This window comes from Erpetoichthys calabaricus, chromosome 1 (genome assembly GCF_900747795.2).
Source record: "Erpetoichthys calabaricus chromosome 1, fErpCal1.3, whole genome shotgun sequence".
In the NCBI taxonomy this organism is placed as follows: Eukaryota; Metazoa; Chordata; class Cladistia; order Polypteriformes; family Polypteridae; genus Erpetoichthys; species Erpetoichthys calabaricus.
Window position 1 is genome coordinate 88,761,508 of NC_041394.2, and position 26,998 is coordinate 88,788,505.

The 26,998-nt window shown below is 37.1% G+C and overlaps 1 protein-coding gene and 1 non-coding gene across 3 annotated transcripts; one reads left to right on the top strand and one right to left on the bottom strand.

Moving 5' to 3' along the window:
• Positions 1–14,576: 14,576 nt before the first annotated feature.
• On the bottom strand, positions 14,577–25,712 carry zdhhc24 (zinc finger DHHC-type containing 24). Of its 2 annotated transcripts, XR_007934055.1 has the most exons (4): positions 24,379–25,712; positions 21,623–21,900; positions 16,085–17,164; positions 14,577–16,048 (listed from the first exon to the last, which is right to left on the bottom strand). XR_007934055.1 is itself a non-coding variant. In XM_051922347.1 (3 exons), the coding sequence occupies exons 1-3, from the start codon at positions 24,681–24,683 to the stop codon at positions 16,845–16,847; spliced, it is 903 nt and encodes a 300-aa protein (XP_051778307.1). In that variant the 5' UTR covers positions 24,684–25,712; the 3' UTR covers positions 14,577–16,844. The 2 variants fall into 2 exon arrangements, 1 of the variants encoding a protein (XP_051778307.1); XM_051922347.1 differs by having other exon boundaries at positions 14,577–17,164.
• trnal-aag (transfer RNA leucine (anticodon AAG)) lies at positions 23,825–23,906 on the top strand. The gene has a single exon. It is a non-coding gene; the product is annotated as a tRNA-Leu (tRNA).
• Positions 25,713–26,998: the final 1,286 nt, after the last annotated feature.

Genomic DNA, 26,998 nt, shown 5'->3' on the forward strand with positions numbered 1-26,998 from the left:
TTTCAGTGTACTCTTTTTTTTTTCCTTCCCCATATAAAAGCCTTACATGTTAGGTTGATTACTGATTCCGGATGACTCCATATTGTGTTTCTCTGTGTGTAAGTGGGCCCTGCAATGGGTTGGCATTCCTGGTTGAGAATAAGGTCATGTCAGATACAAAAGGGGCCAGTTTGAGGTTACTAAATAACTTCATACATATGTCCTTAGAGATGTGAGAGGAAAACCGGAGGGCCTGGGGGAAAAACTCATACAGACCCAATTAGAATGACAAATATCACACAGACATAATTTATGCATTGGATGTGAACCCAGGATAGTTGACTTGAGAGGTAACAGAGCTAAGCACTGGCCCAGCCCCAAACCTGCAACCCTAAAACAGATTAAGTTTGTTCACGGGTTGATAAACAAGTGGAATGTTAACCACATCTGAGGAGTCAAAAATCAAGTTTCCATTTTGGATGTTACTTTGTAATTTCTTATTAATGAAGTCCTTTCTGTGCTCTGTAAAGATTCTCCCCATAAGGACAAATGGGATGGATACTGAATGAAGTACTGTATGTTGCCGTTCACTGATTTAGGCACTCAGTAAGGCTGTTGGCTTGGAAACTGCATTTTTGACTTAGACCTTTCTATTTTCTGTTTGAAATTTTGAAGTTTCAGATTTTTTTTCTGTAGTTAAGGATATTATTTTGAAAGATGTCACCATTATGTTATCTAGTCAGATCCTAATGCTTCATTTATCCGTTCTCTTTTTCAGCTTATTCATCTCCATTTTGGTAGACAATTTTCAACTGTCTATAAGGAAAAAGGCACAACGCACTGAGGAGAAGGTGACCAAATAATCTTAATTCTGTCAATATCATCACTTTGAATGGCTGATGTGGAGCGATTTCAGCAGGCTCAGGATTAAAAGCCTCATCTGTGCTAACAAGTAGTCATCACATTATAAGACGAATGGGCTAAGCATATGAAGTGAAAATGAAAGATATGAAAAACAAACAATGAATAAATCTTGAAGTTAAAATTGTAACAGTCTTTACATCATATATTGTTGCCCAGTGGCTTGTGCTGTGCCCTCACAAGTCCAGCATGCATCATGGTTTTAAATCCTGCAACAGGTTGTTATTCAGTTTGTGTGCATGTTCTTCCCGTGTCTGTATAGGTTTTCCTTCCACATCCCTAAAGCTGTGCTAGTTTGATGAATTGGTGACTGTAAATTGGCACTACATGTGGGCCCTATAACAGATTCTAGCATCCCATCCAGCACTGGTGTCTGTCTTGCACCCAGTGATGCTTGGCTAGGCCCTGGCCTCTAAGACATTTGAGAACATTATGTATGTTATGTCATATAGCACCATCCTAAAGTGCTTAAGAAATAATCAGCTTCTGCCCATTTCTTGCTTTAAACTCCACCATCCTGCAGCCAAAATATAAATAAACAGCTCTTGATTTTTTTATTAGTTTTTCTAGTGGCTCTGCTAATATACTTAAGAAGTTTTATTCTCTCTCTAGGATGAAATCCAGACATTTCTCTTAGAATGTGCCGATGACAAAATATTCCACAGGAGAGGTAACCCTTTACTATTTTAAACTATAAAAAATGTGTATGTCCCTTAATTCTGATCCAGTCCATAAATGAGAAAACATCTAAATCTTTAATGTTTGTGGCAACAGAAAGCCCAACTACAAGCTACAATGATGGACCTTTGGTAGAGTGATTGTTAATTTATCAAAGGGGGAGGTGGGGTTTGGGTTGGTTTTGGAATGGTGGGGCAATCAGTGGTTAGTGTTGCTTCTGTCTTACACCTCCAAACCTATCAAATGGCAAACCTGTGTGGATATTGCATGTTCTCCTCATATCCATATGGGTTATTCTTGATGGCTTTCACTTTTCCCTCCATGTTCCACAGAATTGCGTTTAGTTAATTGGGACTTTAAACTGGACCTGTGTGATTCAGTGTGGGTGGGTGTGGTGGACTGGCACCTTAGGTAAGGTTTGTTCCTACTATGCTCCTATGTTTCATTTTTTCAGAAATGCATTCTCTCCATTTCCCATATTACAATTAACTTTATATCATTTTGATTTACGTTAATGCATGTGGATAGTCAGTGGTCAGGCTAGAGAAAAATCTCTGGCAACTATAGCTGATCTCAGAGGTTTCTTCGTCAATAGAGAACAGTCTCCTTCTTCATCCATCTTTTAGCCAATTGAGAATTACATGACCTTGGACAGGATTTCAGTCTATCACAAGTCCATCCTTGTGATGTGGGATGAAAGCCCACACAAACATGGAGATAACACCCATACTGTACATCACATAGGCAGTACCCGTGCCAGTATTTGAACTCTGGAGCTGTGAGGCTCCATACATTTGCAAAAGTAGCTAGGAGGGCACAGGATTCACTCGTGACAGATCACCACATGGTTGCTCCACTTTGGTTCTGCAGGCCAGCCGTGGTTCCACATTTTTGTTCCTGGCAATCTTGTGAATAATAGAACTTATTTTATCGTGTGTTAGTGTTCTCATTCTTCCATCTCAGGTCAGTTTTCTTTTCTGAGGATACCATACATCATGCCTGAAGAAGGGGCCTGAGTTGCCTCGAAAGCTTGCATATTGTAATCTTTTTAGTTAGCCAATAAAAGGTGTCATTTTGCTTGGCTTTTCTCTACATTCATAATGACTAACATGGTACAACACCCTAGTACAGAGGATACCATATAAATTATAGTGGCCAGCAGCAGATGAACAATTCCCACTTCTTTACTTTTTATCTTCTATTTCTTCCAAATATTTTATTAAAATTGAAAGTTCATGATGAACACAGGACTAAATGGGACTAAATTAGACAGTGGACTGCTGGCTTCTTTGTTGTAACCTTCATATTGTGAATTGGTAGCACAGTTAAGAAAGCCAGAAGCATAAAAAAAGTGAATGCAGCTGTTTAAGACTAAAACAAGAAGTTAATGGTTGGGAATCTTAACAAATGAGTGAATACAATAAAAAAATAAAGGAGGATACCATCCAAATCTTAGCTGAGCCTTGATATCTTGTCTATAAATTTTGTGAACAAAAGAAGAAAAAAGACATACGGTTGCTGGAGTTCAACTCATACATGGAATTAACTCATTTTAACATCTTCTTGGCCATAAACCGTTGGCCAATTGCCTTTTTTACTGTACTGGAAAGCTGTGTAACAATTTATTTCTTGTCTCTGAGTCCACTAACTTCACAGGCATTTTTCATACAGATAGGAATGCACCAGCACAAAGAAATGTAGACATTCAACCTGGTCACATTTTGATGCGTCACCTTGAATCCTTTATAATAGTCCACTCACGTTAGCTTCAATGCCCTTATGCCATGCTTTCTTTGTGTTGGTTGACCTGGTAATTTTATAGCTTTGTTCACATATGAATCAAGAAGGCCTGTTCACTGAATGTCATCTGTAAAAATGAAGATTCAGAAGCAAATCAGAACTAGCTGTAAAAGGGAAGTAAATTCTTAAAATGAAACATAAATGTATAGGTAGAAGTCTGAACTAAACACTATTATAACAGTTCATTGATCATTCAGATTAATTTTCGTTACCTGTGTGTTCTAATTTGGGCACTAGAAGCAGAGCAGTCACCTGTGTAACTTTCTTACAAAGTTTGTGACATTCCAAGGCTTACGTTTAACCACATAGGACGAGCGTAAAAAATTGCTTGTTTAAACAAGGCCACGAATTTCAAATGAGACTCTAGGCACATGGGGTCAATGCTCCCTGCACAGTTTCAGCCTAAACATGGGCATATTATGTTAGTTTATTGTGTCTATGAATTATTGCAATAAAGAGGACTGTCATCTATCATAGACACTAGTGTAACATACTGCACACTCATTCTCATACAAGCCCAATTGAAAGTCACCTATCCATTGAACCTGTACCATCCTTGTGTTGTGAAAGAAAAATCCACTGAGACACATGGAGAACACGCAAACCCTACAGATAGTGATCAAGCTGGGGTTCAAACTGAGGACTGCAACGTGGCAGTACCAACTACTGAATGACTAGTAATTAGCGCAATGTTGCTTGTAGTAACAGTGATTTCAAAAGTTAAGTACTAACACAAAATGAACGATTGAGCTTCCATAAAACCTGACATTAAAATCAAAGTAAAGACGCCGATACATGTAGTGAGCAGACGTACCAGTGTTTTCCATGACAGCCCCAATTTTTGCGTATCATTACCAGAAATCCTATATTTTGCACATTGTTTATTTTTCATTCATGTGCCCTATGCACATTTTGGGACACTACTCCATACCAATGCACTTGGTTTAATTACTAACCACATCAGCGCTGTTCAGTACAGACTAAGGTTATTATACTGTAGTTTTGCCTTTTTATATTAGTTTTTATTTCTATATATTTTTTCTGACTTTACTTAGGAATTCAGTTTAGTTTTAGTTTTCCTTCATTGTGTATTTTTAGTTTTCATTCAGTTTTTATTTCACAAAGACATTTCTATTTTATTTTTATATTTATTAGTTTCAGTTTTAGTTTTAGTTTAGTTTTCTTTGCCTACCTACCTGTAGTTTAGTAGAGACGTTGCCAACTCTGGCATTTTACAAGGTTTGTGTCGCTTTGTTGTTAAAACAACTTTTTTTAAAGCAAAAGTAATTCGTCAGTAGCAATATGCTGATCTTGTATGATGACCTAGTCAGTCTTTCGATCAGTGCCGTTTTATTTTCAAAAATGATTTCTCCTGTGCGAAGTGGCAGGTGAGTTATTGTCAGCAAAAATCAGGCACCTGAGAAATAAACTGAAACATTACTCACTCGTGATTTTTCTGTCCGTATGGTTCTGTTGACCGGCACATTCCGACTTCAGGTGTTTGAATTAGATCTTGATATACAACATGTGCAAAGAAAGGTGGCCCAGTAAATCGCGTTCTATTCCACACGCTTTACGTGCCCGTATTCCGCTCGCTCTGTCGCTGCAAATGCTGCGTGAACACCCGTCCTACGTCACCAGAACAAAAGGAAAAAAGTCATTGTTCTGCGTTTTTCATTTTTCCCTTTAAAGATGAAAATCAAATATGTGTCCCTTTTTCTTTTTTAAATGGTATTTTCTGAAACGAAATAAACAGTCTTAAAATGAAACATACATTTATAAGTTGAGGTCTGAGCTAAATGCTACAGCAGTTCACTGATCCTTCAAATTAATTTTTTTTACCAGTCTGTTCTAATCAGGGCACTAGAAGTAGAACAGTCACCTGTTGGATTTTGTATTATAACGGACATCTTCGCTTTCGAAACTGCTCTGAGACAACCTGCGGCGACTGCACACTCCATAAGAAACCACAATGTTTGGTACTTGGTGCCCATCCTAGCAGATTTGTGTGCAAGCACGGACCAGTCTTGGACGGTGCATCTATTCAACACATCTTTATATTCAAAAGGAGGAGGATTTAAATGTGTTTTATGTAAAAGCATACGGTTTTATTTAAACAGTCATTGGAAATTCTTATTTAACATGAGCAAACCACTTCCAACAGTACCTTCTATGCGCGGAACGGAGCATTTAACGTCAATGTTTTTTGACGCAATAATGGTTGCGGTTGCTTTTAAATTCTCCACTCTCTTATTTTATCTGTTACATTTGGCTTCGAAAGAATACTCACCTTATTATCCTTACCTAAGTTCATTAACGTTTTCTTTTCACACGGCAGTTGTGCCAAAAACATTGGGACATTGGGAAGAGCAGAAACTGACCAATCATCGCTCGAAATAACGTCATCCAACAAAATTGACTTTTTTTGAGCTTCGGAAAGCTTGCGGAGCGCGGGGACAACTTCTTTGCAGGTCCTGATTGGTCCTTCAGGTAGCCACACTGATGCCTGTGGGCTGTCGTGTTGTAGGGTGGAATACACGATTATTCTAATCATTTTTTAAAATAGTATTTCAGATGTAACTGCTTAATTAAAATTAACTAATGCAGAGCGATCTGATTAACCAAACAAACAAAAAAGATCTTACACGAATAAGGAACTTCGAGGTGGTTAACCATCTGCCAGCACAGCCAATATACTACCATTGGGGAAAATCCGAATACCCGATGGAAAACAAACAAAAAAACAGACACGGGAAGAATGTGCAGACTCCATAGAAGCAGCAAACCACGTAGAATTCAACCCAAGGACTCTGCAACTGTAAGGCAATTGGGGTGCTTCAAGTGCAAATGAATATTAAAAGTATTACCACATTTATCATCGGCAACCTCGAAATAGTATAACACACCACTCCACGTGCTCATTTTACTGATCCCCACTCTCTTAAGTTTTGTGAAAAGGAGTAACTTTGACCCCTCATATCACATTAGGAGGTGAACCTCTAGTGTCATCTGAGGCAGCATGCACAACTTGAAGTCCTTCTGATCATTTTGGCTAAAGATACCTAATGGTTTACTCTTTATTATAAGGGTGTAAAATTCCTGCTCAAAATATGGTCCTTGTTTGCTTTTAATTTGTAGTTTTGGATTGCTATATTTTTTTACACTGTACAGCACTTCAGTTATTTAAAGTTGCTATAAAAATAAATTGACATTGAGAAAGAAATCAAAGGGTTTTCTATTGGACACAGTAGCCCATTTTGTTAACCCACCCATATGCTGTTTGTTGTTTTTAGTGAAGGCTGTACCGGTGGAAAAAAAGGAAGGTGAAAATGATGAGGAAAATGAGAAAATGACATTACTACACCCAGTCCTGCAACAGTATCAATCCAAAGGAATCAGTTGCTCTAAAAAGTAAGTAAAGGCAAACGTTTGGGTGGTTTCTTCAACTTTTATTTTATTTTGCTGCTCTACTTAAGGAAAGATGCTATACACATAGGGGTGTATTTAATTTTTAAGTACAGTATATTTTATTGATTTAAAAGATTTCATTACATGAACATGGGACACGTCATTCGAATCAAATCAGAGACCCCCTTGGCATTTAGTGAGAATGGAAAGAAAAACATTAAAACATTTAATATGAAGTAATCAGTCAGAGAAAATTATATTTAATTGTCTAGTGGCACACTGTCTAATGTCTGTCAGGTATTAAAGAATTTTTTACAGTCCCTTATAAAGCAAATTAATTTTTTTCTAATTTCAAGTGAAATCTGACACCGTTTTCCCCCCCCCGTTACATTTAGTGTGTTAGAATTCTTTCGGTAGTGTGACAGCAGTGTAATTTTAAGTTATCATTATAGATTGTCCATTAATCAGTAATGTCCCATTGGGTATTGGAGTATTAGGGATTATTGTGAATCCAAGACAGTCTGATAAATAAAGGAAGATCTTGCTGAAAACGGGAGAGAGTGGATAGCAGAAGCAGGTGCTTGAGGACATCACACTCAAGAGTCTTAAGTTGAAATAGACATGTGTGATATGCAAGTCTGGGCTGACTCAGACTGTGTTTTGCACAGATAGAGCACAGGGTGCATTTTATTAAGGAACAACTTCCATTTAGATTAGATTAGATATATTTTATTAATCCATTGGGGAAAGTTTGATGCACACAGCAGCAGAAACATCAAAAACAAGGATAGAGACTCATAGAACAAATACAGCCAATCATTCAATCGATAAATAAATGAATGTATATTGTGCAGATATTTCATAATGCACCTAATGAGTACATCGAGGGGAAACACTGAATTGCCTGATAGCAGTGGGCAGAACAGACCCCTTCTTAGCGTACTGTGGTGGAATGATCCTATGGCTAAAACTGCTCCAAGACAGAGCTTTATGGAGGGGATTTTTCAAGATGGCATGTGCTTTTGCTACCATCGTTTTTTTACACAACAGCTTGCAGTGCGTTCTGCCTTCGCCCCGTGATGGAGTAGGCTTCCAGCAATCGAAATGTCTTGTTGCCATTGCTTTCTCAGATTATCTAGCTGTTTTCTAGATATGGGCCTGGAGAGATTACCAACATTATCCATCTCTTTTTCTTAGGCTAAGGAATTAGGGATTTGGAGGCAGTGGTGATCTTATGGTGCTTAAGGTTCACCCTGTAGTTCCAGATCTCTGGTCCTTGTACCTGGTATTGAGACTTTAACAGGTTTGAATACCTGTTGGAGGCCATTGTCTTACAGACCTGTATTTAACATCCCAAACCATGATTAACTCTTCAGTGAAACCCCTATGTTGACACCTCCCACCCAACCCTTTGGTACCATCAAATGTAAGAATCTATGCCAAATTAATAATAAAAGAGCTCAGTACTGTATATTAAATGATGAGGAATTTTGTTATGTGAATTTCCCCTTAGGATTAATAAAGTATCTATCTATCGATCTAAATTTAAAGATGAAAGATTAAATGCAAAACTAATAATAATGTATATTCTTACAACAGTTCGGCAGTGATGAAAAAGATGCAGACAATCCTCTCTATCTTACACTTCATACCGTTTATATAAGAAATTTTTGCAAATCGTTGCCTCGGTTCCTCCTATTTCTATATTAACTTGTATTCCAAGCTGGATTTCCCTTCTGATGTGGAGTAAAAATTTCTTTTGAAATACAGTACTTTTCTTTGCAAGAATTAATATTTACTCATTTCTTTTTGCTTCATAGTCAATATTACAGTACTTAAACACATTATTATGATTAAATATTCAGTTAGTTATTTCAAAATGTAACAGCCCAAAAGATGAGCTTCCTGTGCTGTATTAAACATAGGATAAAATAAAAAAAAGGCTATTCACAGGGTCTGTTCCTTGTGCAGCATTTCACAATTTGTGTTTATATTTTAGCTGACATTATACTCCTCATTCTCAGCCTATTGTTTAGTTTTCAATTTTTCAGAGCCGACAGGCACATATTCACAAACCAATGTCAGTATTTTATTATCGGAGTCTCTCCAGTGCATTTCTAGCCTGATTCAGTTCTTGGGTGAAGCTTTCACTTGTGGGCCAGGGTACACTTCTTTACATAGTGTACTCCTTTCAAACCAACAGCCATTTGGAGAAGCTTCCTGCATCTTTAGTTGTATCTAGAAAATATAAAACCTACAGTAGATCTTAAAGGACATTTTTAAAGGTTGACTAGTTTTCCTTTAGTAAAAAATCTGTAACCCTTTGTCAAAACATTTCTTTTACTGCATACAAGGTATAGGGGAGGTAGAATTGTTTCTAAAGATTCAAATGTATTTCCAAATAAAAACCAGTAAAGGTCACAATACTGGATGTATTCCATATGTTAAACATTGTCTACTTCAGGAATGTAGTGTTTTATTACCTTGTCGGGGTGCAGTCAACCCTCAAAAGTCTCCTGCATTAGTGCAAGAGTACTGGAGGACACAGACTGGAATTCCTTATAAGGCCCTTTTATGCCTTTGCCATCTCTTTTTCATCTCAGGTTAATGAACACTCAGAAATTTTCCATTTCTTTTAAATTCAGCCTTCATTCCTAGTTACACCCAGAACTGTACTTGTGTTCACAGGCCTCAGTTCTGCAATAATAGTTTTAGAAAATCAATCAATTCATGAAGGGTGCAGAAGAGCAATGACACAATGCAGCTTATTATGTTCACTTGGGTCTCTGGGTCATTAAAAGGTTGATTTTTCAAGAAATGTTGGGAGTTTAACTAAAGTAAGTAAAAAGATAGCATGGTCTGGGTAAAGTTATTTTACCTTTGAATTATGGTATTAAAGATTTCTATTGCTCTAACAAAAATATCCAATTTCATGCAGGAGAGCCACGATGCTAGCAGTGTACTTCACTCTGCTGGAAGAAATTGAAGTACACCATCAGACATTTAGGACGCATGCTGGCACCCTACAGAAGATTTTTGAATGTTTCAAAGAGGTGGCTCCCCATTCTAAATGGATTATTTTTGTAAAATTACATAACTGCTTTCATTAGAAGAAAAAAACAACTGCCCTTTCCAACCACAGACTTGCACTCTGGCCACCATCATCTTTATTTTCTTCTGGGTGCATCGGTCTGGACCATGACCCAGTGATATTCCTGCAAACATTAAGGAGGACCATCATTATGTCAAAATTATTTGAAGACAGAATTTCTTGCACTTAGAGAATTATAGGAAAACATACATCCTTATGTTCCATTCTGTTTGTTTGAAATTATTAAATTCAAAATGGCAACACAAATCATCCATTTGATAAGGCTAAATTCTCCTAATATAGAATCTTAGCACATTTTCACAGTCCAATTTGTCTAATTTTCTAAACTGAATTAAGTTGAACTTTTTTTTAAATAATTTTTTTCTTTTTCCTTCACAGAAAGGTGAAGAGGATCGTGGAGTTACAAAGGCATAAAGGATATATCAGGAAATTAAGTGTTGGGCTCCATTTGTATTATCTGAGCACACAAAAAGGAAGATCAACATTTGTAAATTTTAGCAGCATTCAGAAAAACTAGGAATAGGTAAAAATGTTTGCTAAAGTAAGGTCAAAATCAAATAAGGCCCTGAACGCTAATTTGTCCACTAGGGATTAAACTTTTAGATTACCAAACAAGTGAATTGGAGCAGGTCAATGGCTAATACTTGGATAAATATTGTCATGCTACCACAAAAAGACATTTTCTGAGATGAGATTATAAAGGGTTACCTAGATGCCTTTATATATTTTGATATCTCATTTAGGATTTTTCATCTGTTCACATTATAAATTAGACGTTTCCATTGCCAGTATATGGGCATCATGATCCATCAAGTTTAACGCTGTAACTGAGCCACTAACAGCATTCATGCAGGAAGTCACACCTGCCTAACCTGGAGTTATTAAGTAGTAGTAATTCTCCGAGCAAATCTACACAGACATGTGAAACACATGCTAATCCCAAAGTGCCAGTGATCAGGCTGGTGGATGACCCCAACTTCCTTAATTACGAGGTAGCACTGGTAAGCACTGTGTCGTCCTCCTAGTATGAATCTGGGTAGGTTGTAGCTCCCTTGACCTTTAAGTGGATTAGGCTGATTTAATACTGGATGAACGGGAACAAGTAAAAAATAAATAAATTAGCCCACTTTTTGAATATGACATTACTTTAGGTCACCAATATGATGATTGGTCAAGAAATAAACACATTTTATTGTGGACAGCCAGTTAAGCAAAGGTCTCTAACCCTGGGGCTGTGTCTGACATTGTCTTCAACATTCTTTGTTCTAACTGTCTGTGAACCGGAGGTTTATTTTCTTCAGACATGCTTCTGACTAGACATTTTTACCTCTGTGTCAACTGTCCACAGTACAAATGTTTAAGGACCAAGTGCCGACCTTTATTTATATTAATCAGTTTCAAACCACTTTAATTCCGTCTGTTTAAACAAATGCGTGTCTTTGTGTATTCATTATGTAATTTGTAAAGTGTGCATTTATAGCTACGTCATGGCACTCTGCACCTGGCTCATTGAAGAGTGCTATACAAAACTCAACTGTCTTCAATAAATAGTCTTAAGTATTTTAAATATTGACCCCAAAATTGTATTCTGCATCTGCTTTCTGTAAGACTGGCTAATGGCCAACCAGCACCCACCATACGTTCATCTCATCCCTGTGTGTTATCTAAAACATTTGTTGAGCTGGGGTTATGCATTTTTACTGAAAATACATAATTTAATTTCACTTCAAAACTTACAAGTTGACAGGTTTCTAAACTGGCATTCTTATTATGTACTTTCATTTCTCTCAGTGTCTTATTCTTGCTTTCCTAACATATTATCCAGCTGGTTACCTTAAATCTACAAATACAACTTATTCAGTATAGACTTAAAGCATAAATGCTACTCTAAATTACTTCCTAAAAGCACAATTTGTAAACAACACAAGAAACCAAAAAGAGTTATTAAACAACTGTTCCTTTGATTTAAATGACAAACAATTCTGTAATGGATATACAGTAGAAATGCTTCATACACCGACACATCCATTCACTTTTGAACCTGTGACAAGGAGACAAAACACTTGGATGTATGGTCAGTCAACAACAGTGGACACTTCTGCACAAGCCCACCCAATGTCAAACTTGAATAATTTATTAGACCAACAAGCCTATCTTTGAGACTTAGTCAGTATAAAACACAAGTACCTTGAGAAAACCCATACAAAATTACCTATAAAGGACATCAAACTGAAATAATATTAAAAATTTCTGTACAAATTAGCCCAATTTTATTTTATGAGATCTGCATACTGCAGGTTGACTTAGTATTGAAGTACATAAAGATAAATCCAAGCAGCATCAATGAGCATCTTAGAAGTACAAAATGCACAGTTCCTCAATTATGATGTCAAACTCTTCTGTAAGGCCAATATATCAGAAAAAATACAGAACATTAGAATGGTTCTTCATGTTTTTTCACATTTTCATTTGATTTAAAGCTTTTCTACAGTTCTTTATTTAATCTTATTAAATCTTTTAACAACACTAGCTAAAATAAATACCACTAGAAAACACTAAAATCAGTTTTAATCAGAAAATCTCTCAAAAGAGACAAAAGTACAATTCTACAAACATTTGAAAATAATTACACAAAGTGATCAAGTCGGAACATCATGATGGCACAATAACTCAACAAATAACCAACATATAACAACAGGAGCAGATTAAGGAGTTCAAATTCATTCATTTGAAACAGACTACATATAAAATCATTTAAAAACTGGTACCAAATGTACAGCATCATCCTTTAATTAATTATATATATATATATATATATATATATATATATATATATATATATATATATATATATATATATATATATATATATAAACTGTATGAATGGGTATTTAAACTGCAGTGTGCAATCAGAGAACAATCCAACTTTTGCTTGAACCAAATTAAACTGGGGGGATTTAAATTCAGTCAATAAAGTCAATAAAAAGGTTTCTCCACTTCTTTCAGTGACATTTCTGCATTTTAGAAATTTCAAAGTAATTAAGAATGGGAACTATACATAAAAAAAGAGTTTAGACGTTTCTGCATCAGCTCAGAACTTAAAAACTTCACAGTGCAATATCTTTCACTTGTTATTTTTCTAATTTTTAGGTGTGTGTGTGTGTAATATATATGTACTGCATATACTTGCACACACAGACACATGATGTGCACGGTGCAACACCACAAAAATGTTTCTTCTTTCTGATCTAAATGCTGAATGTCTTTTACGAAGTTACAGATATATTTTTGTACAGGTTACATTTAGAAGAGTTTACTGAAAATTGTGAGAAAAATCACTCTGCAAGTAACCTGTTCAGTAAGGACACCCATCATAAATACACTACTTGAGGAAGCAAAGTGAACATTGGAAAGTGATTTTTGTTCAGACTGTACAACCAAGTATTATGTTTACTGTCATTCTCGAAAGTTTGTGAAACCCTTATTGTAGTTCTACATATAATTAACAGACTACTAAACTCTAGTTTAATCAAATGTTTTATAAAGGGGCAGATTGAGGCAACAAAAGAAAAAAAATCTTACCTTTGTAAGGAAGGCGAGTAAAACCTAGTACTAAAGCACCTGGATATACAGTATCAAGTTAAAGAGTCAATGAGCCAATCACTAGAACAGTAAGGGTAAGAAATCCAGTCAGATATAGTAAACTTGTTCTTACCCATGGAGAGATCTGAAACCATCTGAGCAACTGTCTAAATACTCCTCAGTCTAGCCGAGGATCTGTGTTGGTATCCAGAAGGTTGCTGGTTCAAATCTTGTTAATGCCAGAAGTGATCCTACTCATTTGGGCCCTTGAGCAAGACCCTTAACCTGAAAATTACTCCAGGGGTGCAATATAATGGCTGACCCTACACTCTTACCCCAAAAGATCAAGTGATAAAACAATTTCCCCTCAGAGATTAACAAAGTATATCTAGTCCAATAAACCTAGAGTAAAATATTAATGAAACCATAAATTCACAATAACTTTATCTAAAATGTGGGTAATCTTTCAAAATTATCCCACAGAGGAAACAAATTCCACAGGGGATATCCAATGTACATCCTAGAACGGTATAACACAAGTAAATAACACTGCTATCTGTGGAAGAGAAGCAATGAAAAAATAAATCATTGCTCTCAAAATAGAATCTTGCTGTTTATATGGAATTCACAGCAGTCTGCCTCGAGATTCCCATAGATTAATGTTAGAATGCTGTATGGACTGTCAAGTACAAATTTAATTTATTTATTTATTTTTTTTTTAAATACTTGTGTCATATGTAAGTCAAAATGCACAAAAAAAATTACTCAAAGCTGGCCCACTAGACTAATAAGTTACCAGAACATACTGGATTCCTTATTAGGATTTGCTTACCAATCTGTTTTCCTGCTTCATCAATATCTATTACTTATCAGGCCTTACCTTTTTAAAAGAAATTGTTAATGTTCACACATTCTTTGTAAAGTTGATTTTCCTCAGCAATACATAAAGTGGTGTAGCTACAAGAGGGTTTCACAAATTTTCAACTAATACTGCAACTGGTAGACATTTGTCTAGCTATTTAGAACAGTTGTTGTGGGCTTAAATTAATGCTGAAAGATATTACTTACAATAAAATGAAAAAAAACAACACACAAAAGTAGTTAAAGTTGTTTAGTACCCAAAACTACATTGCACTGTAATAACACCACCAGGGCATACACCAAAACAAAAACAGTTAAGATAAATGTGTGGAACTAATTGAGTTACATGCATGAAAACCAAATGTGTCTGGATTTAATAATTTTAAAGAATATTCTTCACATGCCACAGAACAAAATCATTTGTTCTTTTAAATCTGAAAAAGCATGGGCAGTGTCCGTTACAAAGTAGTTGTGCATGCTGTAAATACACATTGTATATAGTATTGTTATTCTCAGGGTTTAAGACTCAATTCTGGCTCAGCTGGTCATTTTCTTTATACATTAGTGTCTTGTACATAAAAAAACACACTACATATTATAATACAGAATAGAATCTAAACATTCTGCTTTAAATGAACCAACAATAAATTACATAAAAAAGTATGTTGTTAAAAATTAACATAGAAAACCAATAAGCAAATATTCTGAGCAATCACTTGTTGTAACAAATCATAAATGATTGATTCAGTGATGGAACACTGGTTTGGAATCGAGCTGTATAAAACTTTTAAAGCAAATCAAAACTAAAGCTTCATGGAAGCAGGTTTGAATAAAAAATAAATAAAATTATCATGCAGTTTTCAGCTGGCAGAAGGCAACACAGCAGCCAGCACATGCACATTTAGATCCCCTGAGTGATTTGATACAAAGACGGTACTTCAATTTTTACGACCTAAACTCGTGAATTGCCTTTTGTGTGTAAATGTTTGTATACTAATCTGTATTTATAACACATTTACCTGTAGACTAGAGCATGATGAGCAGCTGGTAATCTCACTTGTACTGGGGATACTGACATACATGCACTATTTCATGCTGAAACACACAGGACAGTTAGTTGATTTCCAAACGCTTTACTTGTTTAGCTCTTGTCTTACCAGAAGCTGAAGACCCAAAGAAGAAATATGAACATAGTACTGAAAGTGAAAATCCTTGTCTTTACTCAAAAGACATGGATCTACTTTTTGAAATCTAGAAACCCCTTCTATTTATATATAATAAATACTTTATATCTCCACACAATAACATGTGGTTATCGCTGGCAAAGAATTAGCAAAAAAGTAATACAGTTTTAAAATATTAAAACTGTTTTTATGTGGATGGTTTAAATTACTGCATATTAAAATAGGTAACTTACAATCAATTTTTTTGTAGATTTTTGGTGAAAAATTATTTTTTTTAAACTTGAAACCAAAAACTACTCTGGTCTCTCGGAAAGAAAACTGATGCAACACATTTTCGTGCATCAGTTTTTAAAGCCAATATTAATGCAGGAATTCTAAGGAATTAAGCAAGAGATCCATCAATATGCAAGTAAAGTAAAAATAGATAAATTAAAAGAATCTTTAATAATTGTGTCTATTTTGCCCTAAGTTCAAAAATGACCAAGGTAAGATATTGTCCATGGTTCAGTATATACAACATAAACTGACTCAGGGTGAAAAAGTAGTTTTGGAGAACAACAACATTCTTCCAAATTATGCAGGGGCATTATTTCAAGTGGACTATGTGATTTTAACCCCACAACCCCCAAACAGACCCTAGAATTTCATATTCAAGGTATCTTTTTAAAACCTGGATTTCAAGTCTCATTAAGTTAGTTCCTGATTTTAAATCACTTTTTTTGATGTCATTTAAATTATACGTTATTGGTGTCATAAACCAAACTACCTAAAGTTTTAATCAAAACAAAGATCATAGATTATACTCTATCTCTGAATTTAACAGATGCCCAAATATTGTAGCACAAACTTGTAAAGTATGAAAGGGGGTGGATACAGAGTTCACAAGTGTATCTACACACAAAATCAAACAGATTTATTTAATTAAAAACAAAAAAATTTCAGCTATAGAATTGAGGCATGTCTTTGTCCATTAATGTAAATTATAATATATTAATTTGCAGCATTCCAGGGGTTAAGTGGCTACTTGTTCAAAAGTTCTATGAAACAGTACTTTTTGTTTTACTTATCACCTAACTTTGTGTCAAGAGGTTGAAATATTTTCATGTATGAAAAAAAATAATAATAATTTAAAACAGTGAACTGCTTATTTCTTGTTGCCCTCATTATATAAGAGCAGAAACATTTGCTATGAAGCTGTGAATTAAAAATCAGGAAATAGTCCATAAAGAATATCTGAAAAGAAGGCACAGCCATATTCATTGTCAGAAAATGCTACAGTGCAGAAGGAATTGTAGGTCTTTACTTCCACTTGATCAAGATTAGTTCTTTCCAGAATTCACATTATCAGATCTGACTCCCGAAGGAGGAGCTGTAACCAAAAAATGTATCCCATCACCAGGGAAAGGAGAAGGAATGAGAGGGCATAGCCAAGCCACATACCAACGCTCACCAAGGCACTCCAGAATATTGCGCCGCCAGCCCAAACTGTAAGGACGTTGGTTTGAATACCATTCTCTTGTGGTCTGCCCTCTCAGCATCAATGCTACATGGAAAAACAGGAATGCAGATACACATAAACAGCCCACCACACAGGTATCTGCCACAAAGGCAAAAGCAAAGGCTCTGGCAGTCACTTGACCTGGGGAAGACAAAAGAAAGATGAGAGAGAGATGCTTAGTTAAATATGTATGCTTTTATGATTTACATACAGGTCAACATACAGTAAATGCTATATTATTCAGAGTATGAGGAGTACTACTACAAAGAATTCATTAAAAAACGTTTATACTGCTAATTAATAGATAAAATATTACTGATGGATTACAATATCTAATATCAACACTCAGTTTTACATCCCATATTTTTATATTGTATGTAATCAATCGTGAATGAGCAGGACTACTACATGCTATTTTTTCCCACATCACCAACATTTATACTACACCCAAATTCCCCTTTCCCTTGCACCTTTCCAAACATGAAACTGGCTAAGAACAGTACAGAGAGCTTAACGGCCATGTTACATTTACAAAAGAGACTTTTTCTTCCTTAGTTTTCATTGGGACCCTTTTTCTGAGAAATATATGGGTCCAAAAAGGAAGCAAACCCTTCTTGCCAAAACCTTAAGGAGCAACACTTTTTTTTTTTTAAGTTTTGTTTCACAATTACAAAAATTGCATGTGGACCAAATATTAGTGGCAGTTTTACAAAACTATATGCAAAACACAACTGAGCTGTTTTGCTCATCACTAAGCACCACTCACCTGTATGAATCAGGTCTTCTTTTGATTGGTTTAAAATATTGTTTATTGCTTGTGATCCATCAGTTTATTAAAAAAAGGAAACCTTAATATATAAACTTCTTAAATTGTAATATTTTCTGCAATTGATTAGACTAAACAATCACTTTCACCATTATGATATAGTAAAATATTATTTTGTTTCTGCCTGTGGATATTAGTCAGCTGTGGGTGGGGACAAAAATGCCCCCCAAAAAATTGCTTGGGTAGACTGCGGCTTATGGTTTATAAAGAATTATGTGATCAGCGAGGGGTACCTTGTTTATCTTACCATGTGCTTGTTTTCCATTCAGTAACTGAAAAAATATGACTTAAATTTTTTTTTTTAGCTTTTAGGATTCTTTTCTTTTTGAAAAAAGTATGGATGGGCTGTATTGGCCTATACTGTTAACAAAGTAGGCAGTATCAGCTGTCAAAAAATAGTATCAGCTTATTGCTATGTATATCAAGATAAGTATTCATAAAGTATGTTTACACAAGAGTATTAAAAAAAAATTCTAAATACTCAAGTTATCACAAAGCCATACAACATAAACATTAACATACAAATACAACATACATTATATATTTAATATTTATTTAAATAATGGTTTTATTATTATAAACTGGATTTTAGTGGGTACTAGGGGGCTCCGCCCCTGCTCGCTTCGCTTGCCAACCCCTGATGTTGGGTAATGCGAAATTGTTTGATGTATGCATGAGATACATTAGAGTGTAAAGGTGTAGATGATGCATATAGGAAGTAAAGAACGTATTGTATGGTAAATCACAAAGATTTATTGGAATATCTCTTTATATACAATATTTGTAGTACAGATGGTTTGTTGTCCTTGAATGAGTTTTCCTTGGTTTGGAGTATTTATAACTTTAACTTTAATGTCAGATGAACACCGAACTCATGAGAAGGCTACATAAAGTTGTCCATGTCCAAATACGCGCTCAGAGAGGTAGATGCCAACTTTGTCCATGGTCTGTACTTGGGATTTGTTGATTGTCATGGCAAATGCAGGTTTAATGGGAAATTGGCGTTGCCCAAGTGTAAATGGTAATTCAAGGGCAGAACTTGTAAGGTCAATTCTAGGAATTACAACAGTATTGTTAGGATGTGATCCTGTAAGTATTTTTGCTTCAATAACATTGTCTGTCATGGTGTTGATGACTAAACGTGTACCGTTGCATAAACCTTGTTTAGTATTAAGGTTTCTTAATAGCATGACAATTGTTCCGATTTTAAGGTTAAGATTGTGTTGTGGTAATCCGGCTGGATTAATAGTGTTCAGATATTCTAAGGGGAAATTAAGATGTTCAATCTCGTCTTCAAAATCAACTTTGTCAGTACTTAGAAAGAGGCGGCTTTCTCCAGGAAGTAATGCAATGACTTGGTTATTTATGTGATCAACATCAATATTCTTTGGACATAATATAGCCCGTTGCGTTAACAGTGGTATCTGGTCTATTGTTTTGGAGCCGTGAGCGTAACTCCATTAGTTCTTCCTTTTTTAGCGTTAGTAATATGGATAATGGATTGCACTTACTGTTAATATGTAGCGTTTTCTGTGGTTGAATTGTTAATAATGTATGACTGTAATGTGATGATTCACTTATGCTGTATAGTTTTCACGTGTGAGGATGACGAACCTTTAATACGGAGTGTCCGTTTATTCTTCTTACCCATCAGGTGTTGTGCCTGTGTTTTGTGTGGTTGCACTGTTAATATTGTATCACTGTAATGTGATTCACATATGTTGTGGAGTCCATATTTGTGGGGTTTCTGTACTATATCGTGTTTTTGCTTGTGGGTTATTAGAGGTGTGTGGATCATGCTGTGTAGTGGGTTTGCGTACTATCTTGCGCTTTCCGTACTCCAATTGATTTGTGACCCTTTCTGGACTCCGTAGTCTGTCCCGTTTTACTCTGGGGTGGCGTATCATGTCGGGTTTGATTTGTGAACCTTTCTTGACTCCGTATTCTGTCCCGTTCTACTCTGGGGTGGGGCGCTGACTCCTGTTGTTTGTGTGATTGCATCACTGTAATGTGATTCAAATATGTTGTGGAGTCCGTATTTGTTGGGTTTCTGTACTATATCGTGTTTTTGCTTGTGGGTCATTACAGGTGCGTGGATCATGCTGTGTAGTGTGTTTGCGTACTATCTTGCGCTTTCTGTACTCCAATTGATTTGTGACCCTTTCTGGACTCCGTAGTCTGTCCCGTTTTACTCTGGGGTGGCGTATTATGTCGGGTTTGATTTGTGAACCTTTCTCGACTCCGTATTCTGTCCCGTTTTACTCTGGGGTTGGGCGCTGACTCCTGTTTGTGTGGTTAAGTCATTCGTAGTCTCTATGGACTCCGTAGTCTGTGGGGGGGTTTGTGTGGCACACCAAGCAGCACATTATTCCTAACTTCACTCAGCAGTAGTGCCACGCACAATATGGCGGTGACGCTTGCGCCTTCACTACACATTAGTGCCACTCACAATATGGCGGCAACGCATGCGCCTTCCGTATTATGTCGGGTTTCACCATGCTGTGTAGGCGCCTTTGCCTTTCGTACTTTCCCGCGCCTTCCAACGCGCGATGTAGGCGCCTGCACCTTCCGGGTCTGCCTCCGCTGTGTGGTGTGGACGTTTAACTGTTGTTGTTTCCGCCTTTATATTCTGTCCCTTGCTGTGCATGTGTTTCGTGCCTAGGTTTTTTTTAAGCTGTTGCATTCCAGTTTTCATCATCTGTAACCTGCTCTCCATGTGTTTGTCCCCGTTCTTTAACCTCTTTATGACGTTTTACTTTGTTTCCTACTCTGTCTTTTATTTCTGACCTCGCTTTATCCTGATTGCGGCATGTCAGACGGTTCGCAGTCTCTCCCGTTTCACTCTGGGGAGGGGGGCTTTGTGTGGCGCCTGCGCACTATGTCTCCTGCGTCCACGGGCAGGTCCCTGCGTCCATATCCGGTTTACCATTCTCGTTTAGTAATATGGATCCTAGTGGGACTGTGGCGGACTTTGCTCCTACAAACATCTATAGAACATAACGCAGATGAAATGGACATCTTAAGTAAAAACTACACAAATATACCGTAAAAGGCATGTTAAGTAGCTGTTACAATGCTTGAATAATATTACCCATATTTTAAGGAAAAAACACTGGGTTTGGGGGGGGGGGGGGGGGGGGGGGGGGGGGGGGGGGAGTACATTAGGCACTGATTTCCATATCTGCTCAATATAATTCAGAGGGTTAGATACCACAGTCTAATCTGGCAATATCAAATACAAGGCATGAGCCAAGCATGTATGGCATGCCAGACCTCTGGAAATACTTTTTAATCAATTATTATATCATGATACAATTTTACGCCCTATGTTATTTTCAGGTGTTCAGTATTTTTATGTAGGGAAAGATAACAAATGAAGTTTGAAAATGAAATTGCCTAAGAATCAGCCTGAATCTAAAATACTTCTTACTGTCTGAAGAATTACTTCTTGGTGAATAGTGAAATTCTTTCGAAAACAAGCCTATTTCTGTTCAAATTGGCATTTACATCAATACTGACTCATTCTAATTTTGAACTTACGTGGTTGCCGGGATCTTTCTACCTAAAGTAAGTTTACATTATTTGGACTGTACTCTACCAGTTTAAGGGCAAGTGCTATTCAAATGCACTCTTTATTAATATAAATAGGTACAGCGTAGCAGCACATGTTCTATTCTGATGCAACATAGTTATGAGGAAACCAATGTACAAACTGCAAAAGACTATAACTATAAAACATCTAACAAATAAAATGTAATCCAGGGATTACTTACCTGTAATAAGCATGATCCAGGGCATTAAAAGAAGCAATACACTGTGTGGTGTGATGCCTTCTTTCAAGATGATGATGAAAACCTCAACATTTAGCACAACAGCATACAGCAGACCAGCCCACATGAACAGTAGACAGCTGAGAAAATACCGGTAGTTCTTGAAACCAACACATTGGCCAAAAAAGACACAGTGGTGATCTTTCCGAAGCACACACACCTTACAGTCATAGCAATGGGAACACCTTGGAGGAATGTGCGTCTCACAAGCATAGCAATACCTAAGAATGAGAGGACGGCACCATTATTTCTGCAAACTGGATCTACAGACAATGTAAATGCATAAGGAACAAAAAATTAATATATTAATATGCAAAAAGTATTATAAGAAAATCTAATTTAATAAACATATTATAAACAATGTATTACAGCCTGGTCAACCTGCAGACCACATATTAATTTGAGTCAGATTATGTGTCTTAATATTTATTTTTGAATGCATTCTGTGTAGCATTTATGTTTTGTCCACTTGTAACACTGCAATTTCTCCCTGCAATTAATAAAGCATCAGTCTATGTGATACGGTTATAAATGTGTGTCAGGTTATAAAGAAGTCATGTATGTGATACTTTCTCTGTTCCCAAATCAAACCCAATCATTAAATTTATTCAAAAAGTAATTTATTCTCAGTAATACCTTCCTTATTCACCTCTCTATTTTGCCATTATACAAATTTTGTTAGTGTCACAGTTCCTTTCTCCTGCTCCAGTCAGTTCCTCTGGGGACACAGTAAATACCACTGGAGATGGAATAAAAAAAAAAAAAACTCTAGATGCACCCTGGGTCTGCTTGTCTCTCTCCTCAAGAAGAAACCAGACGCCACTACTAAAACATATACTTCAAAAGAAAAACTTAAAAGTAATACTTTACCCAAAAATTACTTTTGAATCTGTTACTTATCCTGTGTTGTTTAGAGTGCTGGAACAAAAATAAAATTTAATCTCATGTTTACGCAGATCACTAGACTCCTAATACAATGGACTTCAATTGAGGCCCATCTTGATGCAACAGCAAACAATATTAAACAGTCAAAGAAAAAAAATATCAGATTACTTGTGTTGCATAGCTGCGGTGGGTTGGCACCCTGCCCAGGATTGGTTCCTGCCTTGTGCCCTGTGTTGGCTGGGATTGGCTCCAGCAGACCCCCGTGACCCTGTGTTCGGATTCAGCGGGTTGGGAAATGGATGGATGGATGTGTTGCATAGTCCACTTATCAAAAATCTCACTGTATGCTCACAATGCTCCAAACATGTATATTTTGGCTTCCAGAAAACGCCCTCATGCTATATGAAGAGCCAAGTACAAAAGAGTTGCAATTTGTATTTGTATCCATAATGGGACATAAACTTTGTGGTGGAATTCAGTGAATATTTCATCAAAATAATACACTTCAGCAAAGACTCAATGTTTATAAATAAATGCATCCAACACTCCGCTCATTTGTAGACCACCAGATCGATCAGCTGCCTTCCAAAAACTCCCTTATTCCAGCCTGCATCTGTTAATTATAAATATTACACTTTTTCTGATGACTTCTCCATTTAATTGTAATTGTGCAACCCTAACAGCTCACTACAATTTTCTAAGGCCAGGTCACTTGAGTAAATATGCAGTGCTCAGTAACTGAAGAAATGACATTGAAGTTTTCATTTATATGAATTCATTAAAAACCACCTCACATCCACCTGAATACTCAATGATGTCTTGATGTGGAATGAAGGGCATATCCAGTTTAGTTACACATACTATACATTGGCATCAAAGTGCATGTTAAATTAATCTAAATAAATTATAATGATAGCTCAACAACTGCAAGGAACATACATAAGAACAGTTTGTAAATAAATTTTATACCCAATAAAGCATCCATTTTCATTCCAACTTAATCATATTGAGATTTGAGCTGTCTCTCCTTGCAACACTGGACACAAGACAAAAAACACATCTAATGGGTTACTGCTCTGCTGTTGGGAACACTTGATAATGTGCACACACACACACACACACACACACACAACTTCACAAAGGGCCATTTTAGAAATACTGATCAACCAACAGAACATCCCCAATCACGAACTCTAAATTATCATCAAGGCATAAAGATTGTGCCTAATCAATTTACAAACGTAGATATGCATTATGTGCGGTAGTGTGGCCGAGCGGTCTAAGGCGCTGGATTAAGGCTCCAGTCTCTCAGGAGGCGTGGGTTCGAATCCCACCACTGCCATCTTTGCAGATAACTTTGAACAAACAGACTTGCCAAAGGAAGAAACGCAAGTTCTCTTGAGGGCAGCACGGTGGCGCAGTGGGTAGCGCTGCTGCCTCGCAGTTGGGAGATCTGGGGACCTGGGTTCGATTCCCGGGTCCTCCCTGCGTGGAGTTTGCATGTTCTCCCCGTGTCTGCGTGGGTTTCTTGCGGGCGCTCCGGTTTCCTCCCACATTCCAAAGACATGCAGGTTAGGTGGATTGGCGATTCTAAATTGGCCCTAGTGTGTGCTTGGTGTGTGGGTGTGTTTGTGTGTGTCCTGCGGTGGGTTGGCACCCTGCCCAGGATTGTTTCCTGCCTTGTGCCCTGTGTTGGCTGGGATTGGCTCCAGCAGACCCCCGTGACCCTGTGTTCGGATTCAGCGGGTTGGAAAATGGATGGATGGATGGATATGCATTATTTTTTTTGAAGGGCATAAATAAAAATCACCTACCTCCACCCTTGGCCAACTGCTGATCCTTCCAGAAAAACCCCTCGGATGCTGGGGCTTGTCCTTAAGAAGAGCGAGGCGTTCCAAAGAATGTTGCCAAACATGAAGATCTGCGATGCCAGGTGGACACCTTTCCATAGGGGGGCCCAGTCCCTTTCTTTTTGTTCAGGCTCGAGAGGCGCCTCCACCATTACCAGATACATCACTTCTCCCGTAATGGACACCACTAACACCGTGTTTACTATCACAGGCATAAAGCGGCATACTGCCTCTAAACGGCTCCACAGGCGGCCACGGAAAGAGGTCATGGCTGCGTGAACGGTGCTCAGCAATAAGGGTAAAGATATCTAGAAAGGCTAATAGGAATAAAAAAAGTAACGCATCAGAGGGATCAATTCTGTACGATCTAAAGCCTAAGAACTTCGTATTGATTTCCAGTCCGGGGTATATACCGCAGGTTCCTTTGAGTAAGCGCGGCTGAATCGAACAAGTTTCCCGACGTATTTGCTATGAATACATCGGTTCGATTTAGGCAGCTTTTAAAAGACCCGCTCAGCGTCTTGCGTAGCTCATTTATTCGTGTTAGACTCTGTCCTTTTCCTTTCGAGGGGTTCGAAGTCAAACTGAAAGCATGAAGGCATGAGACACTGCAAGTTTTAAGTCATTCTTTTCAAATTTGAAATAAAGCAAGGATAATGAGAAATACAGACGCGACACGCACCTCAGTGTTGTTAATCCTTACTGGGTTTAAGTTGATGTTAGTCGGTGCTTTCTCTTAGGTTAAACTGACATGAAACTAAGCAAAATTTACACATATAGACATTAACATTGGTTTTCAAACGTTTGGGTTCATTGTATCAATAATGAATTACAAATGAGAACGAAAATAAGTGACAGTGCCGAACTGGAGCACCGCAAGCGACGCGACTCAATCAGAATGCACTGTCAAAAAGCAAACGAAACACATTACTCACGCCTCCCATTCTGGTACCCGTGCCACTTTTCTGGTAATAAAATTACAATGAATGAAACTTCATGTCGCTTACAACCCTTCCTAGAATAGTACCTTACAAACAAGGAAACTGGTCAATAAAATAAACTGTGCTGCTTGCTGTTCTCTTTAAATAAATTTTCACGATGACTTACTTGTCACTCTTAACTAACCAAGCATACATAAAACAGACTTCAAACAAAATCACAACCTTTCATAAATCCACGCAGGCGTGTAAATAAAATACAAAACCTGTGACAACCAGGAACGGAACCGACGCACAGGAAGCAGAAGCCATTGTGGCTCAGTGAGCGGTCTACATACATACGTCAAAAGGCACAGAATGGCCGCCAAACTCCAGTTTCTGAAGCGCCAGTTTCTCTTTTTTGGGAGGCGGGGTTTCTGGTGTTGTAACGGACCTGTTGGCCAATGAAAAGAAAGCTTCGGACCAACCCGCTAAAAAAAAAACAAACAAAAAACACGAGTACCCAACAGCTCAGCGTTCAGATAATAAAACGGGCGAATCAGTGTGCGGCTCTGGTCTTCCCACGATAAATATTCTGGTTAAGTTCAAGTTTACATATACATAGTACAGTGAAATTCTTATTTGCATGCAACAAATACATAACGTGCTCTCTCTCTCTCTCTATATATATACATATATATATGTACTGTATATATATAGAGTTGGTATACAGTTGTGAATATGCGAAACACAAGAGTTTATTCTTGTGTTATTATTTATTAATTATTGTATTATTTGTCTTATTATTGAAGTGTGCTTGAGTGTAGCAATCATAACCTGCATGTCTTTTCCATGCAATATATATAACAACTTAACAGCTAACAGGTCTACAGGTCTTCATTGATAGGGGTTACTATTCTGAACAGGGCCCTTAATCAAGCCATGAGCATACCTCATAACATCCACTCTAATCAAACCTTCATCCCACTGATCCTCCAATTCCACCCTAACACTTCATTTCTCTCCCACAGGTCATCAAGCACAATTTCCCAGTTTTGCAGACTGATCCTTCAACAGGAGCCATTTTTCTAACCCTTCTTTTATCCCGTTCTGCTGACAACCTAACCTACAGTACACAAACATCTGATCTGCATCTCACTTCACAGGGAACAGCCACATTCTCCGCCAAGCACTTTGAGTTCTTTGTCACATTTATTTAAGAAGTAGCCTTAGTCTTTCCCAGATAAAACAACCACAACCAAACTCTTCAACAAATTAGAGATGCAAATGATCTCAACACCATATTTTGGACTGTAAAGAAACCCACACAAACTTGAGAATGACATGAAAATTGTAGGGAAATCCAACCAGGACCAGAACTGAACCTGGAGCCAAGTTATTGTCAGTGTCCCTAAACAACTCTGAAAAGAATGCAAGACGCTGAATCTGTGAGGCAACAGTGTTAACTATTCCACAACCATGCTGCCCAATCTGAATTAACACTAATATCAAGTATCAATTAATTTGTGTATCATTATTATTTAAAAACAAAAGTGGCATAGTGGCACAAAGGTTACTGCATCTGTCTTTCAGTGTCCAGTCTGGTCACTATCTGTGCTGAGTTTGCCTGTTCTTTGAGCGGCTGCAGATTTTTTCAGTATGTGTAA